The sequence below is a fragment of the Heptranchias perlo genome, chromosome 2, assembly GCF_035084215.1.
Source record: "Heptranchias perlo isolate sHepPer1 chromosome 2, sHepPer1.hap1, whole genome shotgun sequence".
Lineage (NCBI taxonomy): Eukaryota > Metazoa > Chordata > Chondrichthyes > Hexanchiformes > Hexanchidae > Heptranchias > Heptranchias perlo.
In genome coordinates this window covers 134,312,032-134,338,945 of record NC_090326.1, presented here as the reverse complement: position 1 = coordinate 134,338,945, position 26,914 = coordinate 134,312,032, and the positions used below count along the sequence as shown (strand labels likewise).

Sequence of the window (26,914 nt, the reverse complement as noted above, 5' to 3'; positions counted from 1 at the left end):
AATGTTTTTTCTTTAACTGCAAGGAATTTTGCATAAATGGATAAGGTTAATTTTCCCTCCAACTTTTCCCCTGTAATTTGGGGAAGTGCTTTGCGTCTGTTGTTAGTTGTCTCTGATGGCCTTGTCGCGTTCAGGAATTTGCTGTTTGTACAATTACAGCAGTGAATCCACATCTTCTCTGGTTGAGGTGACTTTGCCTGATTTTTTTGTGAGGAAACTGAATTAATTTTGTAAGATTCTCAAAGCAAGCATTATAATGGTATGATTCGTCAAAATTCACAACATACGTGAAATTTATATTTTTGATATTTAATGTACTTCACCATTGTCCAAGGACAGCTTTTTTAAAAAAAAATTGTATGAGCAAGTCTTAAAATGTGGCAATTGCAGCCGTCTGAGTATTTTCAGTCATTATTTCTTCTGTGAAGTTATGTGTTGACAGTTAATATGTGTTAATGACAGTTTCCTAGTGAGCAAAGAAATAGAAACAGTAATAAGTGCAGTGAAATTCTGAGAACATATTTCCTATGGGGCTTTTAATATCAAGTCTCAAGACTGGTACCAATTTAGGAATCATGAGTCTTTACTTCAATGTTTCTGAAGTCTCTATTAAAGCACTGAAAATGACCTTCACTGAATGCAAGGCAAAAGTAGTAAGTGGAGTTGAGTTTGTGCATTTTATTTCTTGCTGTGATTGCTGTTGTACCCCAGTTTTCCTCCTCAATGATAACATTTAATAAAATACAAACAGATGTATGATCCAGATGTATGCAGTGCTTGGATCATTATATCACAGTATGGACTAGAAAACCCAGCTTGTAGCAAAACTTTCATTCTGCTGTGCTATCTTAGAGTGATAATATAATTTCTTATCCAATTTCTCCCCTACTATGCTCAATAAATGCCTCCTAGTTATAGTTTCATAGGTGCCAGCAGTCTCCCAGCACCTAATCCCAAATGGGCATTTTTAAGAATGACCCCAGCTGTTCAGTGTCAAAAGAATGATTACGGAGGGCATCATAGTTGAACACGAAAGCCGAGATTTTCAAAATAGCATTATTTTCATGATCGGACAGTGGAAACATTATGGGTATAGTTTGGGACAGCAAAGGTTGCAAGACTTCTGTCAAACCAACAAGGGAACAGCCATGCTACAGATAGTGATGAGTAGCAAATCAGAATTAGTTAACAATCTGATGGTAAAGGAGCATCTTGTAAGTAGTGACCATAAAATGATTGAATTTGATTTTGGGTTTGAGGGTTAGAAGGGAGCGTCACAAACTAAAGTTTTAAATTAAGTAAGGCAAACTCCGAAGGGATGGGAAATAAATTGATCACAGTAAACTGGACTGAATTGTTAATGGGTAAACCTGTAGACAAACAGTGGGAAGTATTCCAAGAAGTATTTGGTGTAGTATAAAACCAGTACATAAGGGGCAAAGCATCCTGGTTGTGTCCCGGGAATTTTGAGCCAATATAAAAAAAATTTGAATACTTGCTTCACGGCCTTGGAGCACAATTCTTAAATGTTTCCAGTGCCTTTCAGCAGTCTTATTAGTTCCTCACCCACCCCACCATGGATCCCTATAAATACAATTTGTAACTTTCAGTTGCCGTTCATTCGTGGAATCTGAGTCCCTGTTTCCCAATTTGTCCCGCAGGATCTTATTCATTCAAAACAAAATTTGAAGAAAAACACTGAAGTGCAATGAGGATCGGCTATGTTGATTTCCCCAAGGCTGTTAGTATTCCATGAAATGATCAGCAGTTGTTTGTGTAACGTTCCAACTGAACCAAGCAAAAAGGATTGGGCTCCAGCAAGGTAGCCGCAACTCCTTCCCTCATCAAGTATATAACTATGAACTCATTCACAGTAATGATACACCACAGAGACCACTTTGAACCAATAAGCAACTGCAATTTCCATTAAATTCTTTGCACTCTTCTCCATTACTGTGGATTTTTTTGAGAGAGGCTGCATTGCTGTTTTCTGTGGAAATCTCCAACTCATTTCTCCCACCCTCAAAATTCCAGAGAGGGTCTTTTTTTTTAACCTTTTCCTTTTTCTTAAGAATGACTGAATCAAGCGATTGAACAGACTGAGCCGCAAGCAAGTCCAGAAATATACTAACAATCTGTAATTTTTTTTAAAATGGTTCTGTAATGCTGGGCTGTTTCCTCAAGGTTTTTTTTCCACTGCTCTTAACACATTTTATTTAAATAAATATATGTCCATTGTGAACATTGGGGTATTTTCCATAGCGAATTTCAGTTTTCACTGAGGAAAAGTGATTTTTGTGGTCATAAGATGGTATGAATTGATAATTGTAAAACATAACACAGAAACAAAAGCCTGTGTCTGGAGCAGTGTTGAGAGTTTAGATCCTTGAAGTATAAATATAACGCATATGTTTTCAGTTATACCAAGAGTGGCTTCTGGAGAACTGAAAGTAGTTGTCATCTGCCATATGAACTTCATCTTGTGCTGCAAGGCATAAACTCACTTGCCACCATGTTCATGCCCTTGATAGAATTAGGGGTCTGTCTTTTCACTGTGACTTGTTAAAATCTTAGATTGCATAGTTGAAAATCTATGATTATTATCTGATGAACTATCACTTTCTAGTTGAGGGGTATTAAAACTACTTTTAACTTGAATACCAACTGTTTTAAATTGTAAACAATTTTACAACACCAACTTATAGTCCAGCAATTTTATTTTAAATTCACAAGCTTTCGGAGGCTTCCTCCTTCCTCAGGTGAACGTTTGTTGGAAATGAAATCCTCGAAATGGAATTGCATTTATAAATCACAGAACAATGCTTGGTGATTACAGACAGTTTTTTCAACTGCCCGTTGCCAAGGCAATCAGTGTGCAGACAGACAGGTGTTACCTGCAAGGTCTCCGAATATACAATGATAATCTGTAGTCCTTTCGGGATCTTGTCTGCTTTCTTGCAGCTCTGTAAAAACTTGATGTCTGTGTCTATATGTGCGATCTTCTTGGATATCCTTTCCACTGTGAGCCGGCAGTTTGTGGTGTCGATGGTAGCCATGATGTGGAGATGCCGGTGATGGACTGTATGGTGATGGATTGTTTACAATTGTCAACCCCAGTCCATCACCGGCATCTCCACATCACAACTGTTTTAAAAGTAGTTCTTTATTGAACAAGTAAACCGATGAACATTAATAAGTCAGAAATATGTGGGACATTTGATTATTTTTTGTTCAACTAAATTACAGGAAAAATTGCTGTCAATTTGAGCCGCCAGTACTTTTATTTTGGAAAATTCTCTGAGCTGGAAATCAGTCTCTGTTTGTAAAATATTTATTTAATGGCAGCAACTGTTTGAGAGAGACAACTTGCATTTATATAGTGCCTTTCATGCTCTCAGGACATCCCAAAGCACTTAACAGCCCCTGAAGTACTTTTTTGAAGTGTGGTCCCTGTTGTAAAGTTGGCAAATGAAGCAGCCAATCTGCATACAACGAGGTCCCACAAACAGCAATGAGATAAATGACCAGATAATCTATTTGATAGTGACGTTTCTTGAGGGATAAATATTGGCCAAGACACGAGGAAAACTCCACTACTGCTCTTGGAATAGTGGCATGGGATCTTTTGTGTCCACCTGAGAGGGCAGATGGTTTAACGTCTCATCTGAAAGTGCAGCGGTCCCTTAGTACTACACTGAAATGTCAGCCTAAATTAAGTATCTGGAATGGGGCTTGAATCCTCTCCACTCCCTTCTGACTTGGAGGCAAGCATGCTACCACAGAGCCAAGGCTATGCCTCAGTTATACTGCACTGAGTGGTGCAGTGTTGACGATGTTTTAACAGTGGTGTGAGCAAACAGCCACTGTTGGGCCGCCCACTTGCATTACTGTTGACTGGGCAGGAGGGCAGAGCTCTGTGTATTCTCAAATGCATCCACAGAGCTCAGCTCAGCAGACTCTGGCTGTACAATTTCAAGTAATTGAAAAGAATTGACAGCCAGCTTTCCGACACTCATTGGAAGTTTAAAAAAAAGTGTAGCAGACTGCTTGCTGCAAACATCATAGTTATTCCGTTGCTCCTGACCTTAACTAATGATCTCAAACTACATCTTGCCAACTGTGTTTTGAGTGTCACCACGAGAGCAGATTAACAGCAATTAAGTAACGGGACAAGTTTGGGAGGGGTGTGTAAGGCTTGCTGTATAACTGAGGTATAAAATTAGTTTATACCTTTCTGTGTGTGCATTTTACATTTTTAAATGTTAGAAACGTTGTAGTATTTAGCCTAATGTGCAAACTTGGCTTTTAAAAAAAGAACATATAATTGTTCAGTGTTTTACATTTACATTGTAGATGATTATATCCTGGTGAGTTTGAATAATACTTTACATTAGTTACAGTAGTCAAAAATATTAAGTTGGAACACTAATAATTTGAATTTGTCTTATGACATTTACAGTTGTGAATTCTTCACCAGCCAGTGTACTCCACCTAGTTTACAGAAACAATTTTACATCCCTGTGGCACTGTGTTTTACACTAGAGTGGCTAAAACCTGATCCCTGCAGTACAGTATAACTGTTCCTGACTGCTCCTAATCTCGGGCAAACCAGAATGAAGAAAACAAAAGTTTCTTGGTGATTCCTTTTCCTGGTTTGCCTTTAAACTGGCTTAAATTCTTAAATTGCACAAAGATGTGATGATGATATAATTTTCTGTGATGTATGTGGGGCAGTCCGCCCAATGTTTTAAATACATCGAGTGCAGGCAGTAAAACTAGCCAGAAGCACTGCTTCTGATGCAATTGCAATGGAATCTGAACCGTTCTGATTTCTGCGTACTCGAAGCCAATATATCCATTTGACTAAAATACCAGTTCAGATAGGGGTGGGGGTGGAAATGTTCAAACCTCAGCTGGTCAAAACCAAGAAAAGTATCTCATCAGCAGTAATGTTTCTTGATTTTTAAAAACAAATCTCTTGTATAAACTGACATCTGCTTTTATATGAGACTAAATGTGAACAGTTAGTGAATCTCTGAAGCCAAGAAACAAACTTCCTCCTTGCCTGTCTTTTTTTTTAAAGTGTTTTATGTAACACGTGATGGTTTATTAACTGGATATTTGCAGGCTTTACTGTCGGTTCATGACACAGTGGCAATGAAGAATTATGACCCTGTATTACCCCCTATGCCAGATGATCTTGACGATGATGAAGATTCAGTGAAAATCATTCGACTTGTCAAAAACAAAGAACCTCTGGTAAAATGACATCTTTAGATCATGCCCTCTTACTAATTGTTTTGTAGCTGCATAAAAGCCTTATACAATATGTCCACCAGTGACTGAATTACTTTTTAAAATTGCACGCTGTCCTCATGGTCGCAGCTTACATGTATCTATCATTAGTCTGTGTCTCATGCCATAAGTATATCTTCTTCCGTGCATCTTGAGGGGTGCTCACAAGCTACACACGATGCGTTACTGCATGAAATAGTTCCAAGTCTGCAGAATTCAAACATAAATTTCAGTTGTTGACTGATAGACCACACATGGGTAAAATTTGTTTCAACAAAGCTGTTTACATTTACCTCCAGATTCAAGATGATGGCATTTAAGCAATAATGTGAGGAATGCAGTTGTTTTTATAGTGCCCATTCACATTGCCACAGATTCATGGCAGGGGGACTGGGTAACAGAACTTTACTTGTGTACTCGGATGGATGCATGGTGAACTGATTACTGGCCTCTCAAAGCAGTCAACTCTTCACTGACAACAACTGACAGGACAGTCACTCTCGGTAGAAAGTGAATGGCAGTACAGTTACAAAGCAACAATTTTTTGTTGCCTATCCAGGACCACCTCTTGGAGATCGACTTGTTCAAATCACCATCTAGGCCCGAAACTCTGGATTCCTTCCCTAAATCTCTCCACCTCACTCTCCTCTTTGAAGGCCCTCCTTTTAAAAACAAATCATTTTGACTAAGCTTTTGGTCATACTTTCTAGTATCTCCTTCCTTGGCTTGATGCCAATTTTTGTCTGATTAAGGATGTTTTCATACGTTAAGGATGCTATATAAATGCAAGTTTGTTTTAACTTAATACCAATCTGTACTGGCAGCTTTCACTAGATTTTTGTTATGTGTCCAAGAGACATCATTACTAGCAGATCAGTATTGTAGCAGGAATTGACCTATTTGTTTCTGAATTGATGCTCAAAATTGCTAAAATTATTTGAACTGATTTTAAGAAACTGGCAAAAATTATTGAGCTGTTAATAGTATCTATTGGTCTGTTAGTAAGATATTAAAGTAACCAAAAACACATTTAGTTGTATTTTAAAACATTTTCTCCAAACAGGCATTAAATTTTGATCTATGTGCTTTTTGGTGAATATGGATTAATTGATAAGTTTTGACATGGGTAAAGTGAGCACCCTCATGCTGATCCTTCCATCAATGTTCCACAATCTCAAGATTACCTTTTCATTGTATAAACTTCAATATCATTTATTACAATTTCTTTAAAACTTCTTTCTGAAATTTGTCTTAATTTGAGTTAGATGCACTCAGTGCATTGTATAGAAACTCAGAATTGTGCACTCACCATTGAAAAAATTTGCAGGGCGACAGGGGAATGGGACTAACTGGATTGCTCTTACCAAGAGTCGGCACACCTCGATGAGCCGAATGGCTCCTTCTGTGCTGTAACCACTCTGATTCTGTGAAATCTGTATCGCCCAAGTACACTAACGTTAACTGAATTTCACCTGCTCAGTGAAGTGCTGCCACGTTTCATCACCCTTAATTCTTCAGTAAATGGTGCTGTTTTTAAAATAAATTGAACAGTGACATAGAAGCCACAACATCTACTCAATAAAATATAACCATAATCATTGAAAACAATCTGATGTATATAATGAAGGACAACATTTTGCTTTGGGCTATTTCTTTTAAAATAATGTTTAGACTTTTCAGATATTGACACAAGGAATTTAGCTACTTTTTAATCAGAGTTTTGACTTCAGTGACTATTTTGAAAACTAGCTTTATAATTTTACTTATAAAATGAAATGCGAGGAATTCTTGTTCATTTTCCTTTTTTGGATTGATAGGGAGCAACAATAAGAAGAGATGAATGCACTGGTGCTATTGTTGTGGCAAGAATAATGCGAGGAGGAGCTGCAGACAGAAGTGGTACAATTTTACTCATTGTACAGTTCTATGAAAGTATTTATCAAAATACAGTCATTAAGAACAGGCAACATAAGTTGCTGTTTATATACATATCTCAACATTTTTTTAAAAATAGGTCTTATCCATGTTGGAGACGAGCTGAGGGAAGTTAATGGAATCGTAGTTGATGATAAAAGACCTGAGGAAATCATTCAGATATTGGTATGTATGTCCTTTGGCACATTTGATTTGTTTTAATTCCTTGTTTGTTCACGACTCACAAACTGATGAGAATTTTCCATTCATTGTATACCTAGTACCTCACCTTTATCCACATTAAAATCCATCTGCCATTGCTTAGCCCATCCATTTGTCCAGACTTTGTCAAGATCTCTCTGAATGTTATACTTCAGCATATTAGTTACTTGGCCACACAGTTTTGTACAATCAGCAAATTATATAACTGTACTAGAAGTGCCCTCCTCTATATAATTAATGTAAGGAATCTTACAACACCAGGTTATAGTCCAACTGTTTTATTTGAAAATCACAAGCTTTCGGAGGCTTTCTCCTTCGTCAGGTGAGCGAGTGTGGGATTCCATGGAAGGTTACCGCATTTATATTCAGAGAACAATACCTGGTGATTACAGATAATCTTTCCAACTGCCCATTGTCAAGGCAATCAAAGTGTTCAGACAGAGTGATGTTACCTACAGGACCACCGAATACACAAATGGCCAGAACACAAAACAGAGAGAGAGGGAGAGAAACATCCGAAAGGAAGAGAAAGACAGAGAATGACCCGTTGTGTTAAAAACAGATAACTTTTTTTCACTGGTGGGGTTGCGTGCAGCGTGACATGAACCCAAGATCCCAGTTGAGGCCGTCCTTATGGGTGCGGAACTTGGCTATCAATTTCTGTTCGATTTTGCGTTGTCGTGTGTCTCGAAGGCCGCCTTGGAGAACGCTTACCTGAAGATCGGTAGCTGAATGTCCTTGACTGCTGAAGTGTTCCCCGACTGGGAGGGAACCCTCCTGTCTGGCGATTGTCGCGCGGTGTCCGTTCATCCGTTGTCGCAGTGTCTGCATGGTCTCACCAATGTACCATGCTCCGGGGCATCCTTTCCTGCAACGTATGAGGTAGACAACGTTGGCCGAGTCACAGGAGTATGAACCATGTACCTGGTGGGTGGTGTCCTCTCGTGTGATGGTGGTGTCTGTGTCGATGATCTGGCATGTCTTGCAGAGGTTGCCGTGGCAGGGTTGCGTGGTGTCGTGGATGCTGTTCTCCTGAAAGCCGGGTAATTTGCTGCGAACGATGGTCTGTTTGAGGTTGGGTGGCTGTCTGAAGGCGAGCCGTGGAGGCGTGGGGATGGCCTTAGCGAGGTGTTCGTCGTCATCGATGACATGTTGAAGGCTGCGGAGAACATGGCGTAGTTTCTCTGCTTCGGGGAAGTACTGGACGACGAAGGGTACTCTGTTGGTTGCGTCCCGTGTTAGTCTTCTGAGGAGGTCTATGCGATTTTTCGCTGTGGCCCGTCGGAACTGTCGATCGACGAGTCGAGCGTCATATCCCGTTCTTACAAGAGCGTCTGTAGGTGTCCATCGCGTTCCTCCTCGTCTGAGCAGATACTGTGCATTCGCAGGGCCTGTCCATAGGGGATGGCCTCTTTGACGTGGTTAGGGTGGGAGCTGGAAAAGTGGAGCATCGTGAGGTTGTCCGTGGGCTTGCGGTAGAGTGAGGTGCTGAGGTGCCCGTCTTTGATGGAGATTCGTGTGTCCAAGAAAGAAACCGATTCTGAGGAGTAGTCCATGGTGAGCTTGATGGTGGGATGGAACTTGTTGATGTTATCGTGTAGTCTCTTCAGTAATTCTTCGCCATGGGTCCAAAGGAAGAAAATGTCGTTGATGTATCTGATGTATAGCGTTGGTTGGAGGTCCTGTGCAGTGAAGAAGTCATGCTCGAACTTGTGCATGAAAATGTTGGCATATTGGGGTGCGAATTTGGTCCCCATGACTGTTCCGTGTGTTTGGGTAAAGAACTGGTTGTCGAAGGTGAAGACATTGTGATCCAGGATGAAGCGGGTGAGTTGTAGGATGGCGTCTGGAGATTGGCTGTTGGTGTTGAGTACTTAGGCTGTTGCAGCAATACCGTCATCGTGGGGGTTACTGGTGCAGAGTGCCGAGACATCCATCGTGGTGAGAAGTGTTCCTGGTTCAACTGGTCCGTGGGTGCTGAGTTTTTGTAAGTAGTCTGTAGTGTCGCGACAGAAGCTGGGGGTTCCCTGTCCGATGGGTTTCAGGATGCCCTCGATGTATCCAGTGAGGTTCTCACACAGGGTTCCGTTGCCTGATGCAATAGGACGTCCGGGTGTGTTGGCTTTGTGTATCTTTGGGAGGCAGTAGATGTCTCCCATGCGGGGAGTACGTGGGATGAGAGCGCGTAGGATGCTTTGAAGGTCTGGATCGAAGGTCTTGATCAGTTTGTTGAGCTGGTGGGTGTGTTCCTTGGTAGGATCTGCGGGTAACCGTCTGTAGTGTTCCTGGTTGTCCAGTTGTCGGTATGCTTCTTTGCAATAGTCCGTTCTGTTCTGTATGACGATGGCTCCTCCTTTGTCCGCTGGTTTGACGACGATGTTGCAGTTGGTCTCAAGAAGACAAACATGGGACGCAACCAACAGAGTACCCTTCGTCGTCCAGTACTTCCCCGGAGCGGAGAAACTACGCCATGTTCTCCGCAGCCTTCAACATGTCATCGATGACGACGAACACCTCGCTAAGGCCATCCCCACGCCTCCACAACTCGCCTTCAAACAGCCACCTAACCTCAAACAGACCATCGTTCGCAGCAAATTACCCGGCTTTCAGGCGAACAGCGTCCACGACACCACGCAACCCTGCCACGGCAACCTCTGCAAGACATGCCAGATCATCGACATGGATACCACCATCACACGAGAGGACACCACCCACCAGGTACATGGTTCATACTCCTGTGACTCGGCCAACGTTGTCTACCTCATACGTTGCAGGAAAGGATGCCCCGGAGCATGGTACATTGGCGAGACCATGCAGACACTGCGACAACGGATGAACGGACACCGCGCAACAATCCTTGTCGGGGAACACTTCAGCAGTCAAGGACATTCAGCCACCGATCTTGGGTTCATGACACGCTACACGTAACCCCACCAGCAAGGGGAAAAAAAAGTTATCTGTTTTTAATATATTCTCTCTCTCTGCCTTTTGGGTCTCTTTCTCAATGTGTATTCAGCATACTGGGACCTACTGTTTTCCGTGGCTAACCTGTCTGAACACCAACGACACCTTTTGATTGGTGTGATGGTGTCCCAGCCTAATATAAGATATGCGATTTGAGAACCTCTTATTCACTCACTCACCTGACGAAGGGGATAATCTCCGAAAGCTTGTGATTTTAAAATAAAGTTGTTGGACTATAACCTGGTGTTGTAAGACACTAAGTTAGGTGGCTTAGTAAATAGTGTAGATGGGAGCAGAAAGTTGCAAAAGGTCATTGCTGATTAAGTGAGTGGGCAAAACTGTGGCAGATCGAGTTTAATGTGGGGAAGTGCAAGGTCATCCATTTGAACCCAAGAAAAATAGATCAGAGTATTTTCTAAATGGTGAGGAGCAGAGAGATTTGGAAGTCCCAAGTACAGAAATCACTAAAAACTAATGGACTGGTACAAAAATAATTTAAAAGGCTAATGGTATGTTAGCCTTCATTGGAAGGGGGCTGGAATACAAAGAGGTGGGTGTTGTACTACAGTTGTATAGAGCTCTGGTTGGACGACATCTGGAGTACTGCATTCAGTTTTCGGCACTGCACCTCAGGAAGGATATATTGGTCTTGGAGGGGGTGCAGTGCAGATTCAACAGAACTATCCTGCATCATAAAGGGTTAAATTATGAGGGCAGGTTGCATCGACTTTTTCATCTTAACATTGCATTAGAGATGTAGCATTAGTTGGCTCCAAATAGTGTTGTCCAGATTCATGAATAGCATAAGCATCAGGCACAAATTGGCATGCAATGTAAAAGGAGATTGTAAATGTGGATGTATCCAGCTCTGTCTTTCATAGCTTCCTGACAGCTTTAGTGGACTACAGCACAATTGATATATTTCCTGCACACAAAACTTGACCTCCTTGTCTTTGTTTGCTATGTGGGAAGTCATGGACACTACCAGTGTCCCTGGCGACTACGTGTGCAGGAAGTGTGTCCAGCTGCAGCTACTGACGAACCGCATTTCAGAGCTGGAGCTGCAGGTGGATTCACTGTGGAGTATCCGCGATGCTGAGATTATCGTGGATAGCACGTTCAGTGAGGTGGTCACGACACAGGTAAAGATTACGCAGGCAGAAAGGAAATGGGTGACCGCCAGGCAGAGTAAAAGGATGAGGCAGGTAGAGCAGGAGTCCCCTAGGGCCATCTCCCTTTCAAACAGATATACCGCTTTGAATACTGTTGGGGGAGATGGCTTATCCGGGGAAAGCAGCAAGAGCCACGATCGTGGCACCACGGGTGGCTCTGCTGCTCAGGAGGGGAGGAATAAAAGTGGCAGGGCTATACTGATAGGGGATTCAATTGTAAGGGGAACAGATAGGCGTTTCTGCAGCCGCAAACATGACTCCAGGATGGTATGTTGCCTCCCTGATGCTAGGGTCAAGGATGTCACGGAGCAGCTGCAGGGCATTTTGGAGGGGGATGGTGAACAGCCAGAAGACGTGGTCCATATCGGTACCAACGACATAGGTTAACAAAAGGGATGAGGTCCTGCAAGGTGAATTTAAGGAGTTAGGAGATAAATTAAAAAACAGGACCTCAAAGGTAGTGATCTCAGGATTACTACCAATGCCACGTGCCAGTGAGTATAGGAACAGGAGAATTGACTAGATGAATGCGTGGCTGCAGGGATGGTGTGGGAGGGAGGGATTTAGATTCCTGGGACATCGGGACCGGTTCTGGGGAAGGTGGGACCTGTACAAGCGGGACGGGTTACACCCGAGCAGGACCGGGACCAATGTCCTCGCGGAGGTGTTTACTCGTGCTGTTGGGGAAGGTTTAAACTAAAATGGCAGGGGGATGGGAACTTGAGCAGGGAGACAGAGGAGGGGGAAACGAGGATAGAAACAAGACAGAAACGGAAGAAGCAATAGTGGAAGGCAGAGAAAACAAGGGCGAAAAACAAATAGGGCCATAGTGCAAAATAAAACTAAGATGACTAGCAATCTTAAAAAGACAAGTCTAAAGGCATTGTGTCCAAATGCGCAGAGCATTCGCAATTAGGTCGATGAATTAACAGCGCAGATAGATATTAACGGTAATGATATAGTTGCGATTACGGAGACATGGCTGCAGGGTGACCAAGGATGGGAACTGAACATCCAGGGGTATTCAATATTTAGGAAGGACAGGCAAAAAGGAAAGGAGGTGGGTAGCGTTGTTAGTAAAGGAGGAAATCAATGCAATTGTGAGGAAGGATATTGGCTCGGAAAATCACTTTGTGGAATCTGTATGGGTGGAACTAAGAAACACCAAGGGGCAGAAAACGTTAGTGGGGGTTGTCTGTCGGCCCCCAAACAGTAGTGGAGAGAAAGGGGAGGGCATTAAACAGGAAATTAGAGATGCATGCAAGAAGGGTACAACTATAATCATGGGTGACTTTAATCTACATATAGATTGGTCAAACCAAATTAGCAATAATACTGTGGGGGAGGAATTCCTGGAGTGTGTACGTGATGACTTTCTAGACCAATACGTTGAGGAACCAACTGGAGAACAGGCGATCCTAGACTGGGTATTGTGCAATGAGAAAGGATTAATTAACAATCTTGTTGTGTGGGGTCCCTCAGGGAAGAGCAACCATAACATGATAGAATTCCTCATTAAGATGGAGAGTGAAGTAGTTGAATCTGAAACTAGGGTCCTGAATCTAAATAAAGGAAATTATGAAAGTATGAGGTGCGAGTTGGCTATGATAGATTGGGGAACTTTACTAAAAGGGATGACAGTGGATAGGCAATGGCTAATATTTAAAGAACGTGTGCAGGAATTACAACAATTATTCATCCCTGTCTGGCGCAAAAATAAAACAGGAAAGGTGGCTCAACCGTGGCTTACAAAAGAAATTAGATCCAAAGAGAAGACACATAAAATTGGCAAAAAAAGCAGCAAGCCTGAAGATTGGGAGCAGTTTAGAATTCAGCAAAGGAGGACCAAGAGATTGATTAAGAGGGGAAAAATAGAGTGTGAGAGTAAACTAGCAGGGAACATAAAAACTGACTGTAAAAGCTTCTATAAATATGTCAAGAGAAAAAGATTAGTGAAGACAAATGTCGGTCCCTTACAGTCAGAAATGGGGAACAAAGAAATGGCAGAACAATTAAACACATGCTTTGGTTCTGTCTTCACAAAGGAGGACACAAACAACCTGCCAGAAATGCTAGGGAACCAAGGATCTAGTGAGAGGGAGGAACTGAAGGAAACCAGTATTAGTAAAAAAAATGCTCGGGAAATTAATGGGGCTAAAGGCTAACAAATCCCCAGGGCCTGATCATCTACATCCCAGAGTACTAAAGGAAGTGGCCCTGGAAATAGTGGATGCATTGGTGATCATCTTCCAAAATTCTATAGACTCTGGAACAGTTCCTACAGATTGGAAGGTGGCAAATGTCACCCCACGATTTAAAAAAGGAGGGAGAGAAAAAGCAGGAAATTACAGACCAGTTAGTCTAACATCAGTAGTGGGGAAAATGCTAGAGTCTATTTTAAAAGATGTGTTAACAGAACACTTGGACATTAACAGGATTGGACAAAGTCAGCATGGGTTTATGAAAGGGAAATCATGTTTAACAAACCTACTGGAGTATTTTGAGGATGTAACAAGTAGAATAGATAGGGGAGAACCAGTGGATGTGGTGTATTTGGATTTTCAGAAGGCTTTTGATAAGGTCCCACACAAGAGGTTAGTGTGCAAAATTAAAGCACATGGGATTGGGGGGAATCTCCTGGCATGGATTGAGAATTGGTTGACAGACAGGAAAAAAAGTATAGGAATAAACGGGTCTTTTTCCGGGTGTTCGGCAGTGACTAGTGGGGTACCGCAGGGATCAGTGCTTGGGCCCCAGCTATTCACAATATATATCAATGATTTGGATGAGGGAACTAAATGTAACTTTTTCAAGTTTGCAGATGACACAAAGCTGGGGTGGAATGTGAGCTGTGAGGAGGATGCAAAAAGGCTCCAATGTGATTTAGACAAGTTGGGTGAGTGGGCAAGAACATGGCAGATGCAGTATAACGTGGATAAATGTGAGGTTATCCACTTTAGTTGCAAAAACAAAAAGGTAGATTATTATCTGAATGATGATATATTGGGAAAAGGGGAGGTGCAACGAGACCTGGGTGTCCTTGTACACCAGTCGCTGAAATCGAGCAGTTAGGAAGGCAAAATGGTATGTTGGCCTTCATTGCAAGAGGATTTGAGTACAGGAGCAGGGATGTCTTACTGCAGTTGTACAGGGCCTTGGTGAGACCACATCTGGAGTATTGTGTGCAGTTTTGGTCTCCTTATCTTAGGAAGGATGTCCTTGCCGTGGAGGGAGTGTAATGAAAGTTTACCAGACTGATTTCTAGGATGGCAGGACTGACGTATGAGGAGAGATTGGGTCGACTAGGCCTATATTCACTCGAGTTTAGAAGAACGAGAGGTGATCTCATTGAAACATATAAAATTCTAACAGGACTAGACAGACTAGATGCAGGGAGGATGTTCCTGATGACTGGGGAGACCAGAACCAGGGGTCACAGTCTCAGGACACTGGGTATGCCATTTAGAACCGAAATGAGGAGAAATGTCTTCACTCAGAGGGTGGTGAACCTGTGGAATTCTCTACCACAGAAGGCAGTAGAGGCCAAGTCATTAGATGTATTCAAGAAGGAGATAGATATATTTCTTAATGCTAAAGGGATCAAGGGATATGGGGAAAAAGCGGGAACAGGGTACTGAGTTAGACTATCAGCCATGATCATTTCGAATGGTGGAGCAGGCCCGAATGGCCTACTCTTGCTCCTATTTTCTATGTTTCTACACTTTTATGTCAGCCTTTTTCCATTCCATTTGTGTGACATAAAGATGTGGCCTGCTCCCAGGGTAACCAATGGGTAACAAACCTGTTTGACTTCAACGTGCAAATTGTTTCTGTCCCTTGTTAGACTTGCAATCTCTCCAATGATTATGATAAGATCTATATACCATATTGTAAGCTCTGAATCCATATACTTTCTTTAACTGAATTGTATTTTGTCAACAATCTACAATCAGTCTTCTGTGTTGAGCAGAAAGTTGCAGCAAACCTTCACTTGATTTGGATGGAGGCCTCAATTGATATTTCACGGAAACATTTTGACACCTCAAGAATTAAAAGCAGGTCTTGTATAAGAGCCCAGCAGTTATCTTAAAAGCTATTGGTTGGGAGAGAGAGTTAGTTTCTTCGATAGATAATTTTGTTGAAAGGCAGAAGTCACAGTGAAGTAACAAGAACATTATTTGACAGACATTTGAACTAAATCAAAAACCATTCTTATCAAGAGTAACTAACCCATTATGCACATTTTCTTTCTGTTTATTATACTTGTATTCTAATTTTATTTGCTGTGCATCATTTGTATGTTTCAATCTGCAAACAACTGGTCCTTGTGGTAACATTTCTAACAGAATGCATTGACTTAGTGTAAAACTATATTAAATCCAGGAAGCAGATGTGAGGTAATTACACTCTCCTACATGCACCTCTGGGAGGGTGAAGTATGTAGCTTCTGGATCGTAGGGTGAACCAACCATAGCTAACTAAGGAAGTCAAGGATGGTATCAGGTTAAAAGAAAAAGCATACAACATGGCAAAGATTACTGGTAAGCCCGAAGATTGGGAAAACTTTAAAAACCAGAAAAGGATGACTAAAAGTATAATAAAGAGGGAGAAAATAAGTTATGAGAGTAAACAAGCAAGAAATATAAAAACTGACAGTAAAAGCTTCTACAAGTATATAAAAAGGAAGTGGGTAGCTAAAGTAAACATTGGTCACTTGGAGGATGAGACTGGGGAAATAATAATGGAAAGCAAGGAAATGGCAGAGGAATTGAACAGATATTTTGTATCTGTTTTCACAGTAGAAGACACTGATAACATACCAATAATCGTAGAAAATCAAGGGGCAAAGGGGAAGGAGGAACTAAAAACAATCACTATCACTAGAGAAAAAGTACTAGGTAAACTAATGGGTCTCAAGGCTGACAAGTTCCCTGGACCTGATGGCTTGCATCCAAGGGTTTTAAAGGAAGTGGCTACAGAGACAGTGGATGCATTGGTTGTAACCTTCCAGAATTCACTCGATTCTGAAAAGATCCCAGCGATTTGGAAAATCGTAAACATAACACCCCTATTCAAGAAGGGAGTGAGACAGAAAGCAGGAAACTATGGACCAGTTAGCCTAACATCTGTCATTGGGAAAATGCTAGAATTCATTATTAAGGAAGTAGTAGCAGGACATTTGGAGACTCATAATACAATCAAGGAGAGTCAACATGGTTTTATGAAGGGGAAATTGTGCCAGACAAATTTATTAGAATTCTCTGAGGAAGTAACGGGCATGGTGGATGAAGGGGAACCAATGGATGCAGTATATTTGGATTTCCAAAAGGCATTTGATAAGGTGCCACATAAAATATTACTGCACAAGATAAGAACTCATGGTGTTGGGGGTAATATATGGCATGGATAGAGGATTGGCTAACAGAAAACTAAGAATCGGGATAAAAGGGTCATTTTCAAAATGGCAATCTGCAACAAGTGGGATGCTGCAGGGATCAGTGCAGGGGCCTCAATTATTTACAATATATATCAATGACTTGGATGAAGGAACAGAGTGTCTTGTGGCCAAATTTGCTGATGATACAAAGATAGATGGAAAAGCAAGTTGCGAGGAGCACAGGGATATTGACAGGTTAAGCGAATGGGCAAAAATTTGGCAGATGGAATATAATGTGGGAAAATGTGAAGTCATCCACTTTGGGAGGAAAAATAAAAAAGCAAAATATTATTTGAATGGAGAAATACTACAAAATGCTGCAGTACAGAGGGATCTGGGTGTCCTTGCACATGAAACTCAAAAAGACAACATACAGGTGCAGCAGGTAATCCAGAAGGCAAACGGAATATTGGCCTTTATTTCTAAGGGGATGGAGTATAAAAGCAGGGAAGTCATGCTACAACTGTACAGGATACTGGTGAGACCACACCTGGAGTACTGCGTACAGTTCTGGTGCCCTTATTTAAGGAAGGACATACTTGCATTGGAGGCAGTTCAGAGAAGGTTCACTTGGTTGATTCCGGGTATGGAAGGATTGTCTTATGAGGAAAGATTGAATAGGTTGGGTCTATACTCATTGGAGTTTAGAAGAATGAGAGGAGATCTTATTGAAACATGCAAGATTCTGAGGGGACTCGATAGGGTAGATGCTGAGTGGATGTTACCCCTGATGGGGGAGTCTAAAACTAGGGGGCATAGTCTCAGAATAAGGGATCGCCCGTTTAATTTGGAAATGAGGAGGAATTTCTTCTCCCAGAGGGTCGTGAATCTTTGGAATTTTTCACCCCAAAAAGCTGTGGAGGCTGAGACATTGAATACATTCAAGGCTGAGTTAGACAAACTTTTGATCAGCAAGGTAGTCAAAGGATATGGGGAAAAGGCAGGAAAGTGGAGTTGAGATAAAAATCAGATCAGCCATGATCTCATTGAATGGCGGAGCAGGCTCGGAGGGCCAAATAGCTATTCCTGCTCCTATCTTATGGTCGTATAGATCCATTTCCACAAACCATTAATTGCAAGAAGGTACTAAAAACCACAAAATGGCAACAGGTTAATTTTGATTATTGTTTAAAAAAGAGATTCGTAATATCTGGTTACTTTTGCTATTCTTGTAAGTTCTTGTTGAACTAGAAGCTTATTAACTAATGTGCACATTTTACAATTTTTTTCTAGGCTCAGTCGCAAGGAGCAATCACTTTTAAAATAATCCCTGGCATAAAAGAGGAGACTCCAGCTAAAGAAAGCAAGGTAGGCATGTTAACCGGTTGAAAATGATTAAGGGATCAGACTTTATTTTTTCTGAACATGCTATGGTTTATACTGCTTCTGGTGAGTCCATTGCAGCATGTTCATAAGACAAGTTAGAGATGGTTTCAACTTCTTTCTGCTCTTTTTAATTTGTAAACCTACAATAGGAATAGCATTTTGCGAAGTTTGTTGTAGAACAAGAAGGGTTGGGAGTTGCTTATGCAAATTGTTTTGCAAAATATATTTAGATATCGAATAGATATATCTCTCTTATCTGTGTGTGTGTGTGTGTGTGTGTGTATATATAAATAGAGAGAGAGAGATTTGCCACATGTCCAAATGACATGCACGGAGTAGCAACTGGCCACCAGTTAACACACTGATGAGCAATGATGTTCAGATCCTGTCTGTGAAGCTAATCATAACGTTAATTACCATCCATTTTAAAAACATAAACTTTGTAAACTAAATTTTCAGTACAGTAACTTACATATTTTGTTCAGCAGAACTTCCCCACTGCTCACCATAGTTGACAGTTGCAATGTGGAACATTGTTCACTATTCTGACTTTGCTTTTAGTGTAACCAGTAGGATCATCAGGGCTTTTATTATATGGTACTTAAAAATATTTAAATTTTGTACATTATCACCTTTTTTTTATTTGTTCATGGGATGTGGGCGTCGCTGGCGAGGCTGGCATTTATTGCCCATCCCTAATTGCCCATGAGAAGGTGGTGGTGAGCTGCCGCCTTGAACCACTGCAGTCCGTGTAGTGAAGGTTCTCCCACAGTGCTGTTAGGTAGGAAGTTCCAGGATTTTGACCCAACGACGATGAAGGAACGGCGATATATTTCCAATCCGGGATGGTGTGTGACTTGGAGGGGAATGTGCAGGTGGTGGTGTTCCTACGTGCCTGCTACCCTTGTCCTTCTAGGTGGTAGAGGTCGCGGGTTTGGGAGGTGCTATCGAAGAAGCCTTGGCGGTTGCTGCAGTGCATCCTGTGGATGGTACACACTGCAGCCACTGTGCGCCGGTGGTGAAGGGAGTGAATGTTTGAATGTTTAGGGTAGTGGATGGGGTGCCAATCAAGCGGGTTGCTTTGTCCTGGATGGTGTCGAGCTTCTTGAGTGTTGGAGCTGCACTCATCCAGGCAAGTGGAGAGTATTCCATCACACCCCTGACTTGTGCCTTGTAGATGGTGGAAAGGCTTTGGGGAGTCAGGAGGTGAGTCACTCGCCACAGAATACCCAGCCTCTGACCTGCTCTTGTAGCCACAGTATTAATGTGGCTGGTCCAGTTAAGTTTCTGGTCAATGGTGACCCCCAGGATGTTGATGGTGGGGGATTTGGCGATGGTAATGCCATTGAATGTCAAGGGGAAGTGGTTAGACTCTCTCTTGTTGGAGGTGGTCATTGCCTGGCACTTGTCTGGTGCAAATGTTACTTGCCACTTATCAGCCCAAGCTGGATGTTGTCCAGGTCTTGGTGCATGCGGGCACGGACTGCTTCATTATCTGAGGGGTTGCGAATGGAACTGAGCACTGTGCAATCATCAGCGAACATCCCCATTTCTGACTTTATGATGGAGGGAAGGTCATCGATGAAGTAGCTGAAGATGGTTGAGCCTCAGACATTGCCCTGAGGAACTCCTGCGACAATGTCTTGGGGCTGAGATGATTGGCCTCCAACAACCACTACCATCTTCCTTTGTGCTGGGTATGACTCCAGCCACTGGAGAGTTTTCCTCCTGATTCCCAGTGACTTCAATTTTACTTGGACTCCTTGGTGCTGCACTCTGTCAAATGCTGCCTTGATGTCAAGGGCAGTCACTCTCACCTCACCTCTGGAATTCAGCTCTTTTGTCCATGTTTGGACCAAGGCTGTAATAAGGTCTGGGGCCGAGTGGTCCTCGCGGAACCCAAACTGAGCATCGGTGAGCAGGTTATTGGTGAGTAAGTGCCACTTGATAGCACTGTCGATGACACCGTCCATCACTTTGCTGATGATGGGGAGGCGGCTGATGGGGCGGTAATTGGCCGGATTGGATTTGTCCTGCTTTTTGTGGACAGGACATACCTGGCAATTTTCCACATTGTCTGGTAGATGCCAGTGTTGTAGCTGTACTGGAACAGTTTGGCTAGAGGCGCAGCTAGTTCTGGAGCACAAGTCTTCAGCACTACTGCCGGGATGCTGACGGGGCCCATAACCTTTGCTGTATCCAGTGCACTCAGCCATTTCTTGATATCACGTGGAGTGAATCGAATTGGCTGAAGACTGGCTTCTGTGATGGTGGGGATATCGGGAGGAGGCTGAGATGGATCATTTACTTGGCACTTCTGGCTGAAGATGCTTGCAAACACTTCAGCCTTGTCTTTTGCACTCGTGCTGGACTCCGCCATCATTGATGATGGGGATGTTTGCAGAGCCGCCTCCTCCTCCCGTTAGTTGTTTAATTGTCCACCACCATTCACGACTGTATGTGGCAGGACTGCAGAGCTTTGATGTGATCCGTTGGTTGTGGAATCGCTTAGCTCTGTCTATAGCATGTTGCTTCTGCTGTTTAGCATGCATGTAGTCCTGAGTTGTAGCTTCACCAGGTTGGCACCTCATTTTTAGATATGCCTGGTGCTACTCCTGGCATGCTCTTCTACACTCCTCATTGAACCAGGGTTGATCCCCTGGCTTGTTGGTAATGGTAGAGTGAGGAATATGCCAGGCCATGAGGTTACAGATTGGGCTGGGCTACAATTCTGCTGCTGCTGATGGCACACAGTGCCTCACGGATGCCCTGTTTTGAGCTGCTAGATCTGTTCTGAATCTATCCCATTTAGCACGGTGATAGTGCCACACAACACGTTGGATGGTATCATCAGTGCGAAGATGGGACTTCGTCTCCACGAGGACTGTGCGGTGGTCACTCCTACCAATACTGTCGTGGGCAGATGCATCTGCGACAGATAGATTGGTGAGGACGAGGTCAAGTCGGTTTTTCCCTCGTGTTGGTTCGCTCACCACCTGCCGCATGCCCAGTCTGACAGCTATGTGCTTCACGATTGGACAGCTCGGTCAGTAGTGGTGCTACCGAGCCACTCTTGGTGATGGACATTGAAGTACCCCTCCCAGAGTGCATTCTGTGCCCTTGCTACCTTTGGTGCTTCCTCTAAGTGGTGCTCAATATTGAGGCGGACTGATTCGTCAGCTGAGGGAAGACAGTAGGTGGTAATCAGCAGGAGGTTTCCTTGCCTGTGTTTGACCTGATGCCATGAGATTTCAAGGTGCAGACAGAATTGGGCTCACACATGATGTTCTCCATAGCCACTTGGTTTCCAGCATTCATTGGGCTGCATTTTGCTGTAAGAATGACAGTGAGGCTAACAGCGCTCACCGTTATTTCTGTGCAAATTGTACAGCAACTTCTGGCCGGCGCACATGCGCATTTGAACGGGGAAATCTGGAAGTTGCTGTACGAGATGCAATCTTCTTCTGTAAGCGCCGCGAAAATGGCATCTCACTGTGTGACTCCCTGTTCAAATGAATGGAGCAGCGTGAAGTTACTGCACTAACGTCGTAGATATGGACGAATCTTGCCAGAAAAAGTGATGGCTCGTGCTTTCTGATGTAAGTACTCTTTTTACGACATGGTAAGTCTTAATGACTGCCAAACAACCTCTCTGGCACTGAAAACTAACTTTAACAAATGTGGAGTTGACGATCCGGATTCTTTCCCCTCAGTCTGGTTCAGTAATAACTGAAGTCGAATACATTTTAAAGTTCAACACATCTTTAATAGCAGGGTTCTTAGTCTGCAGCATTGATTTGGACTCCTGATAGAGTCCCTCTATGCTGGCAGAGCAAGAACAACAACATACAGAAATCCACACGTTTTTATACAAATCAATAGGGTTGGAACATACTTAACGAGGGTCAACACCAATCATAAGCCGGGCACAGGTTGCCATGCGAGGTTACATTATTTCCGGCCAATCATAAATCGTCCATGTGCTGATCATGCTGCTGTTAGACATCAAAGGGGATAACTTCCTCACTTTCCAACTTAGAATGTTCTTCCCTGTTCCTTCTGTTCCTTATCTCCCAACCTGGAATGTCTTTCAACTTTGGCTAAGCTCGTTCCCTATATTGATCTGCCATAAACATGGAGACATTCAGACCAGTCCTTGACTCACATCAAAGACCTATCATTGATAAGACAATGCAGGCCTGCTGACTAAGCAAACATATGGCCCAGCAGGAGGGCCAGGCCACTTGTATCAATCTCAGTTACTAACTAATTAACCCTTTCTAACCATTTTGCATTCTGCTTCTTTGCCACGTAGACATTTTAATATTTTACCGTAAACTGACCACGTAGGGATTCTCATTCCCCCCTTTTATCATTTAATGATAACCAATTATTACGGTGCTCACTGGTTCTGCAGGTTCTGCAGTGCAGCAACATTTAAGTAAGCAATAAACTATAAGAATTATAACAATGAATATGACTAGCCCTTGAACTAGAGAAGTCCCAATAGAACACAGACATGTTTCATCAATACGCCTTTGTACTCTTATCTGTTCTAAACATCTCTCAAGTAAGTTGCGAATGTCCTTGGTCAGCTAAACCTATTCATGTTAGTTTGAAAAGGCTAACATAGTCAAATATCCCATGGTGCTTTATATTTTGTTTCCAGCCTAACTGGACTGAATGGTACCTTTCAGACCATTTTACACCTGTGAATTGGTGCCCTCCCCATTATATCCCTTAATCCAAATTCTCCCTACAATATCCCATTAGATGCTGTACCTCCTCTTAACCAGGTTCCCTTCGTGTTGGCCACCAGTCCGGGTGGAAGAGAGGCAGAGCATCTGATAATCCTATCAAACTATAATTGTCTTCCCTTTTACATGCACCTTACCCCAGCGGGTGCTACTCCCGGTACCATTAAGATGTGTTCTTAGTTGAAACCACAGAGACAATGGGGACATTCTCACCCAGGCTCTGTTTTACTATCTTTGCCAAACCCTTCATCCTCTACTTACATTTATTACATGCAATGAAAATCAAGAAGCACATTACAACAAACTGCACTACGACTAATACATATGAAATTAATCTAATCCAAGGATGGATCTGTATGTTCAGTCCCAAATTCCAGAGGTCATTTCACCAGGTGGTGACTTTAATTTGGTCAATGTCATGCTTAATGTTGTTATTGTCCTGTTGTAGGTTATAATAAACCTTCTAGGAGAGGCGTATCTCCATTCGCAATGCTTTCAAGTATTTAGGCAACAGGGGTGTCAGATACCCAAATGTGTCCTGATATTCTTTTAAGTCCTTTCTGACATTCTCAGAAACTTGTAAGGTGGTGAAGTTATGCCGGTGTATCTCTACCAGTTCCTCGGGTCCAATCCGAACCAGGACTTCAGAAATGGAGTAGAATTCTGGACTTAAAATATCACAAGTTAGATTGGCATATTTAAACGTTTTCAAATTAGTTGTAACACAATATTCCCTCTCCGGCATATACCACTTAAGTGGGTTTTAGATCCACCTCTAGGACCTCCATGGTACAGTTAATATCCCGATTGGTACCGGTATTATTAAACCCACACTGTGCTTCTAGGCTGTGTCCAACACTATGTGGACACACAGTGACAACATGTCTAGTAACACATCCCTTTAATTTTGTTCCAGCCAATCAGCTTAAATCTACGTCCTCTAGTTCTTGAACCCTCTGCTTGGGGAAACAGGTACTTCCTGTCTACTTTATCTGGGCCCCTCATAATCTTGTAATTTTGTATCCATCGTACGGATATCTTCTAAATGTTGTTTCTCCCAATTTTATTGTTAACTGATGGGAACCTAACCCTGAATTTTGAAAATCCAAATTACTGTGTCCCTCTTTACTTTAATTTCAGTCCTTTTGATTGATACCAGTGTTTCCTGACTGTTTCATTAATTAGTTGGTTTCTCTATGGACCATGTGTCAGTGCCTTATTTAAAAGGATTTCTCACTCGCCTGGACCACATTAACCATTTTCCTGTTGTGCTGTTGTCAAGTAACTGAGCCTATCTGAGACTCAATCTTCAATGTATCTTCTTCATGTATCTCCGCATACTAGCAGCATCTCATAGGAATGAGCTTAGTATTCTTGGATATTAACTTTCTGCTGGCCAGTCTCTTCTTCCTCATGGTATTTCCGAACATTTTCCATGGAACACATCATATGTCCTGTAGGATTCAGTCCTGTAAAAGCAACTGGTTTGTTTAAAGAGTGGTTGCAATAGCTCACCAGGCCATAGGCCTTTGTAATCATGTTCTTCATCCTGATCTCCGTTTCAGATGATGGCAACATACATTTGTATCTTTTATGTCCACTGTAGCCACTCTTAGGTTTTCAGGTTATCTTATCAAAAAGATCAGGGGTATCTAGAGTGCTTATCTCTCCCTGAATGGTCCCGATGTCAGGGTAGTGGCCAGGCTATTGAGTGTAGTTTTCTCATTATTCATTATAGGCAAGGACACAAATATCTCCACGAGAAAGCTATCAATTTACTATTCTCAACTACACTTTCCTGACTTCCACTAGATTGTATATTTATGCCAGATTGATTTTTTATCATGCCCAATTCAATGACTTTAGAGAAATTCCCATATCTCCCCACCTCGAGCACTCTGTCTCGGAAGACAACAAATAGGTTAAAACAAAACAAATCAAAATGTTTTCAAAAGAAGAGAATCAGGTTGATATCACCACGCTGTGACATTTGGTATCCGCTGATGTCTGCAGCTAAAGTCTTAAATCTTTAACACCACTGGATCGTTTCCTGCACCAAATTTCTCCAGCAAAGGTTGCACCGTAACTTTGTAACTACTCTTGGTAATCCTGCACCATCAACACTCACGTGGTCCCAAAAAAAACCCAGGGTCACCTGTTTTAAAAGAAACACAGAAAATCCATTGCGGCTCTTCTTGAGAGCCCAAGTGATTAATTTGTCAAATCTTCATTTATTATTTATTTATCCAAAGGAATAATCCCTATACCCGAAACAAATTCAGAAAACAAAACAGGAGAGAGAATTTGCCTATTTCCACTCTCTCCCTCTCTCTGAAGCACGCAGCCTGTCTGAAATAAACACTGTCTCTTCCACATGCAGATGTACGCAGGGCTGCAGACTGGAATTTCTAACTCCAAGTCCTGATCTCTGTGTTTTCAAGATGTAACCACATTAAGCAGATATCATTAGCAGCCGCCTACTAAGACACGTTATATTCCTCTTTTATTAATTTATTAATGGTTTGGGCATGTGTTTCTAGCACTGTAGCTATCCTTTGCAAATATATGGTCAGCATTTGATCCTCAGACAATTCCTTATCTGTATTTTCATTTATCTTTTAATATATCTTTAATGCGAGACCCTAAATCTCTGACCTTTTGATCTAATGTTGTCAAATCAATGGTGTTAACAACTGAGGCAAAGGCAGTTGCTATATCACTTATCACAGATCTTTACGTCTCCATATTTGCCTATCTCTTTTTACGATGTCCACCTCCATTCCATGTGGCTCTTTGTTTTAACACTTGAGTTAGGAGCTGTTGATCTAATTGTTGAGTTTTCTTAGCAGTCTCAATGCGAGTTATATAATTTGTCAGGGAAGGTCTCCCCTCTTTGGTCAGATCTTGGATTCTACTATTAATTTCAAATAAAATTGAATAGCCCCAGAACTTGTCAAAACTTCCTTATCATACTGTGGCAGGGTAAAACTGATAGGCGTTTAGTACCCTGTGTCAGTACATAGCTCAAGTAATGGACTTCCAATTGTCTAACCTATGCTTCCTTTCCATATGATTTGTTTTACATTCCTTTCTTATCAATTCTTCACTGTCGCGTGAAAACTTATATCTCAGTCAATTGTAGCCTTTGGCATTTCCGAGTGATTGGGACAATTTTACTAATATAACCTATACCAATTATTACCTCATGTTCACCTGTGTTCTGGGCAAGCCTCAAACAGTTCTCAACCGACTGGGTCATTTCTATCTGTTGGAACTGGTCTTGGCATGACAGTCTGGCTTCTTGGGATGGAAGGGGTTAATATTAACTTGCTCTTGTGGTAGGAGTAACTTGATCCTTCTCCCTTTTAGATTAAGTTCCCACCTTCAAAATTTCACTTCACACAGGTTTGACTGATTTTTTTACTTCTCACATTTGTGGATTGCTTTGTACTATATTTTTGCACACTATTTTTTCACATACTTTTAGTGGATCTGATTATAATCAACGCTCCGAGCTGTTCCAGCTTTCCGACTTTTCCTATCACAATGATCCTGATAGTTTTTTTAATGTATCCCGTTAATTTTTAACCTCTTTTTAAACCACAGCCAATCACAAAATAAACATTCAAAATGCCAATTTTTTGAAGATCCCATGTCTGGAATTTAACATGCCCACACTTTATAAGAACCAGAATTTAATAGGTCACTTAACCTCAATAACTCCAATTTTAATTCAGCAGTATCAGAATTAAACACACGACAAGACAGATACATTACACAAAGGAAGAAAACACACAAGACACAGTAAGAAGGGGGCGTAGCCCACA

General features: G+C 42.1%; 1 protein-coding gene across 7 annotated transcripts in view; it reads left to right on the top strand.

Moving 5' to 3' along the window:
* Positions 1-26,914, top strand: part of mpp7a (MAGUK p55 scaffold protein 7a) — a 417,410-nt gene that overhangs the window by 280,818 nt on the left and 109,678 nt on the right. For 6 of the 7 annotated variants that reach the window (XM_068007174.1, XM_068007172.1, XM_068007176.1 and 3 more), the window contains 4 exons: positions 5,128-5,259; positions 7,113-7,194; positions 7,310-7,395; positions 18,238-18,312. In XM_068007174.1, the coding sequence (XP_067863275.1) occupies positions 5,128-5,259; positions 7,113-7,194; positions 7,310-7,395; positions 18,238-18,312 (375 nt within the window). The remainder of the gene's footprint in view (positions 1-5,127; positions 5,260-7,112; positions 7,195-7,309; positions 7,396-18,237; positions 18,313-26,914) is intronic. The other variant, XM_068007182.1, reaches the window with a different exon arrangement.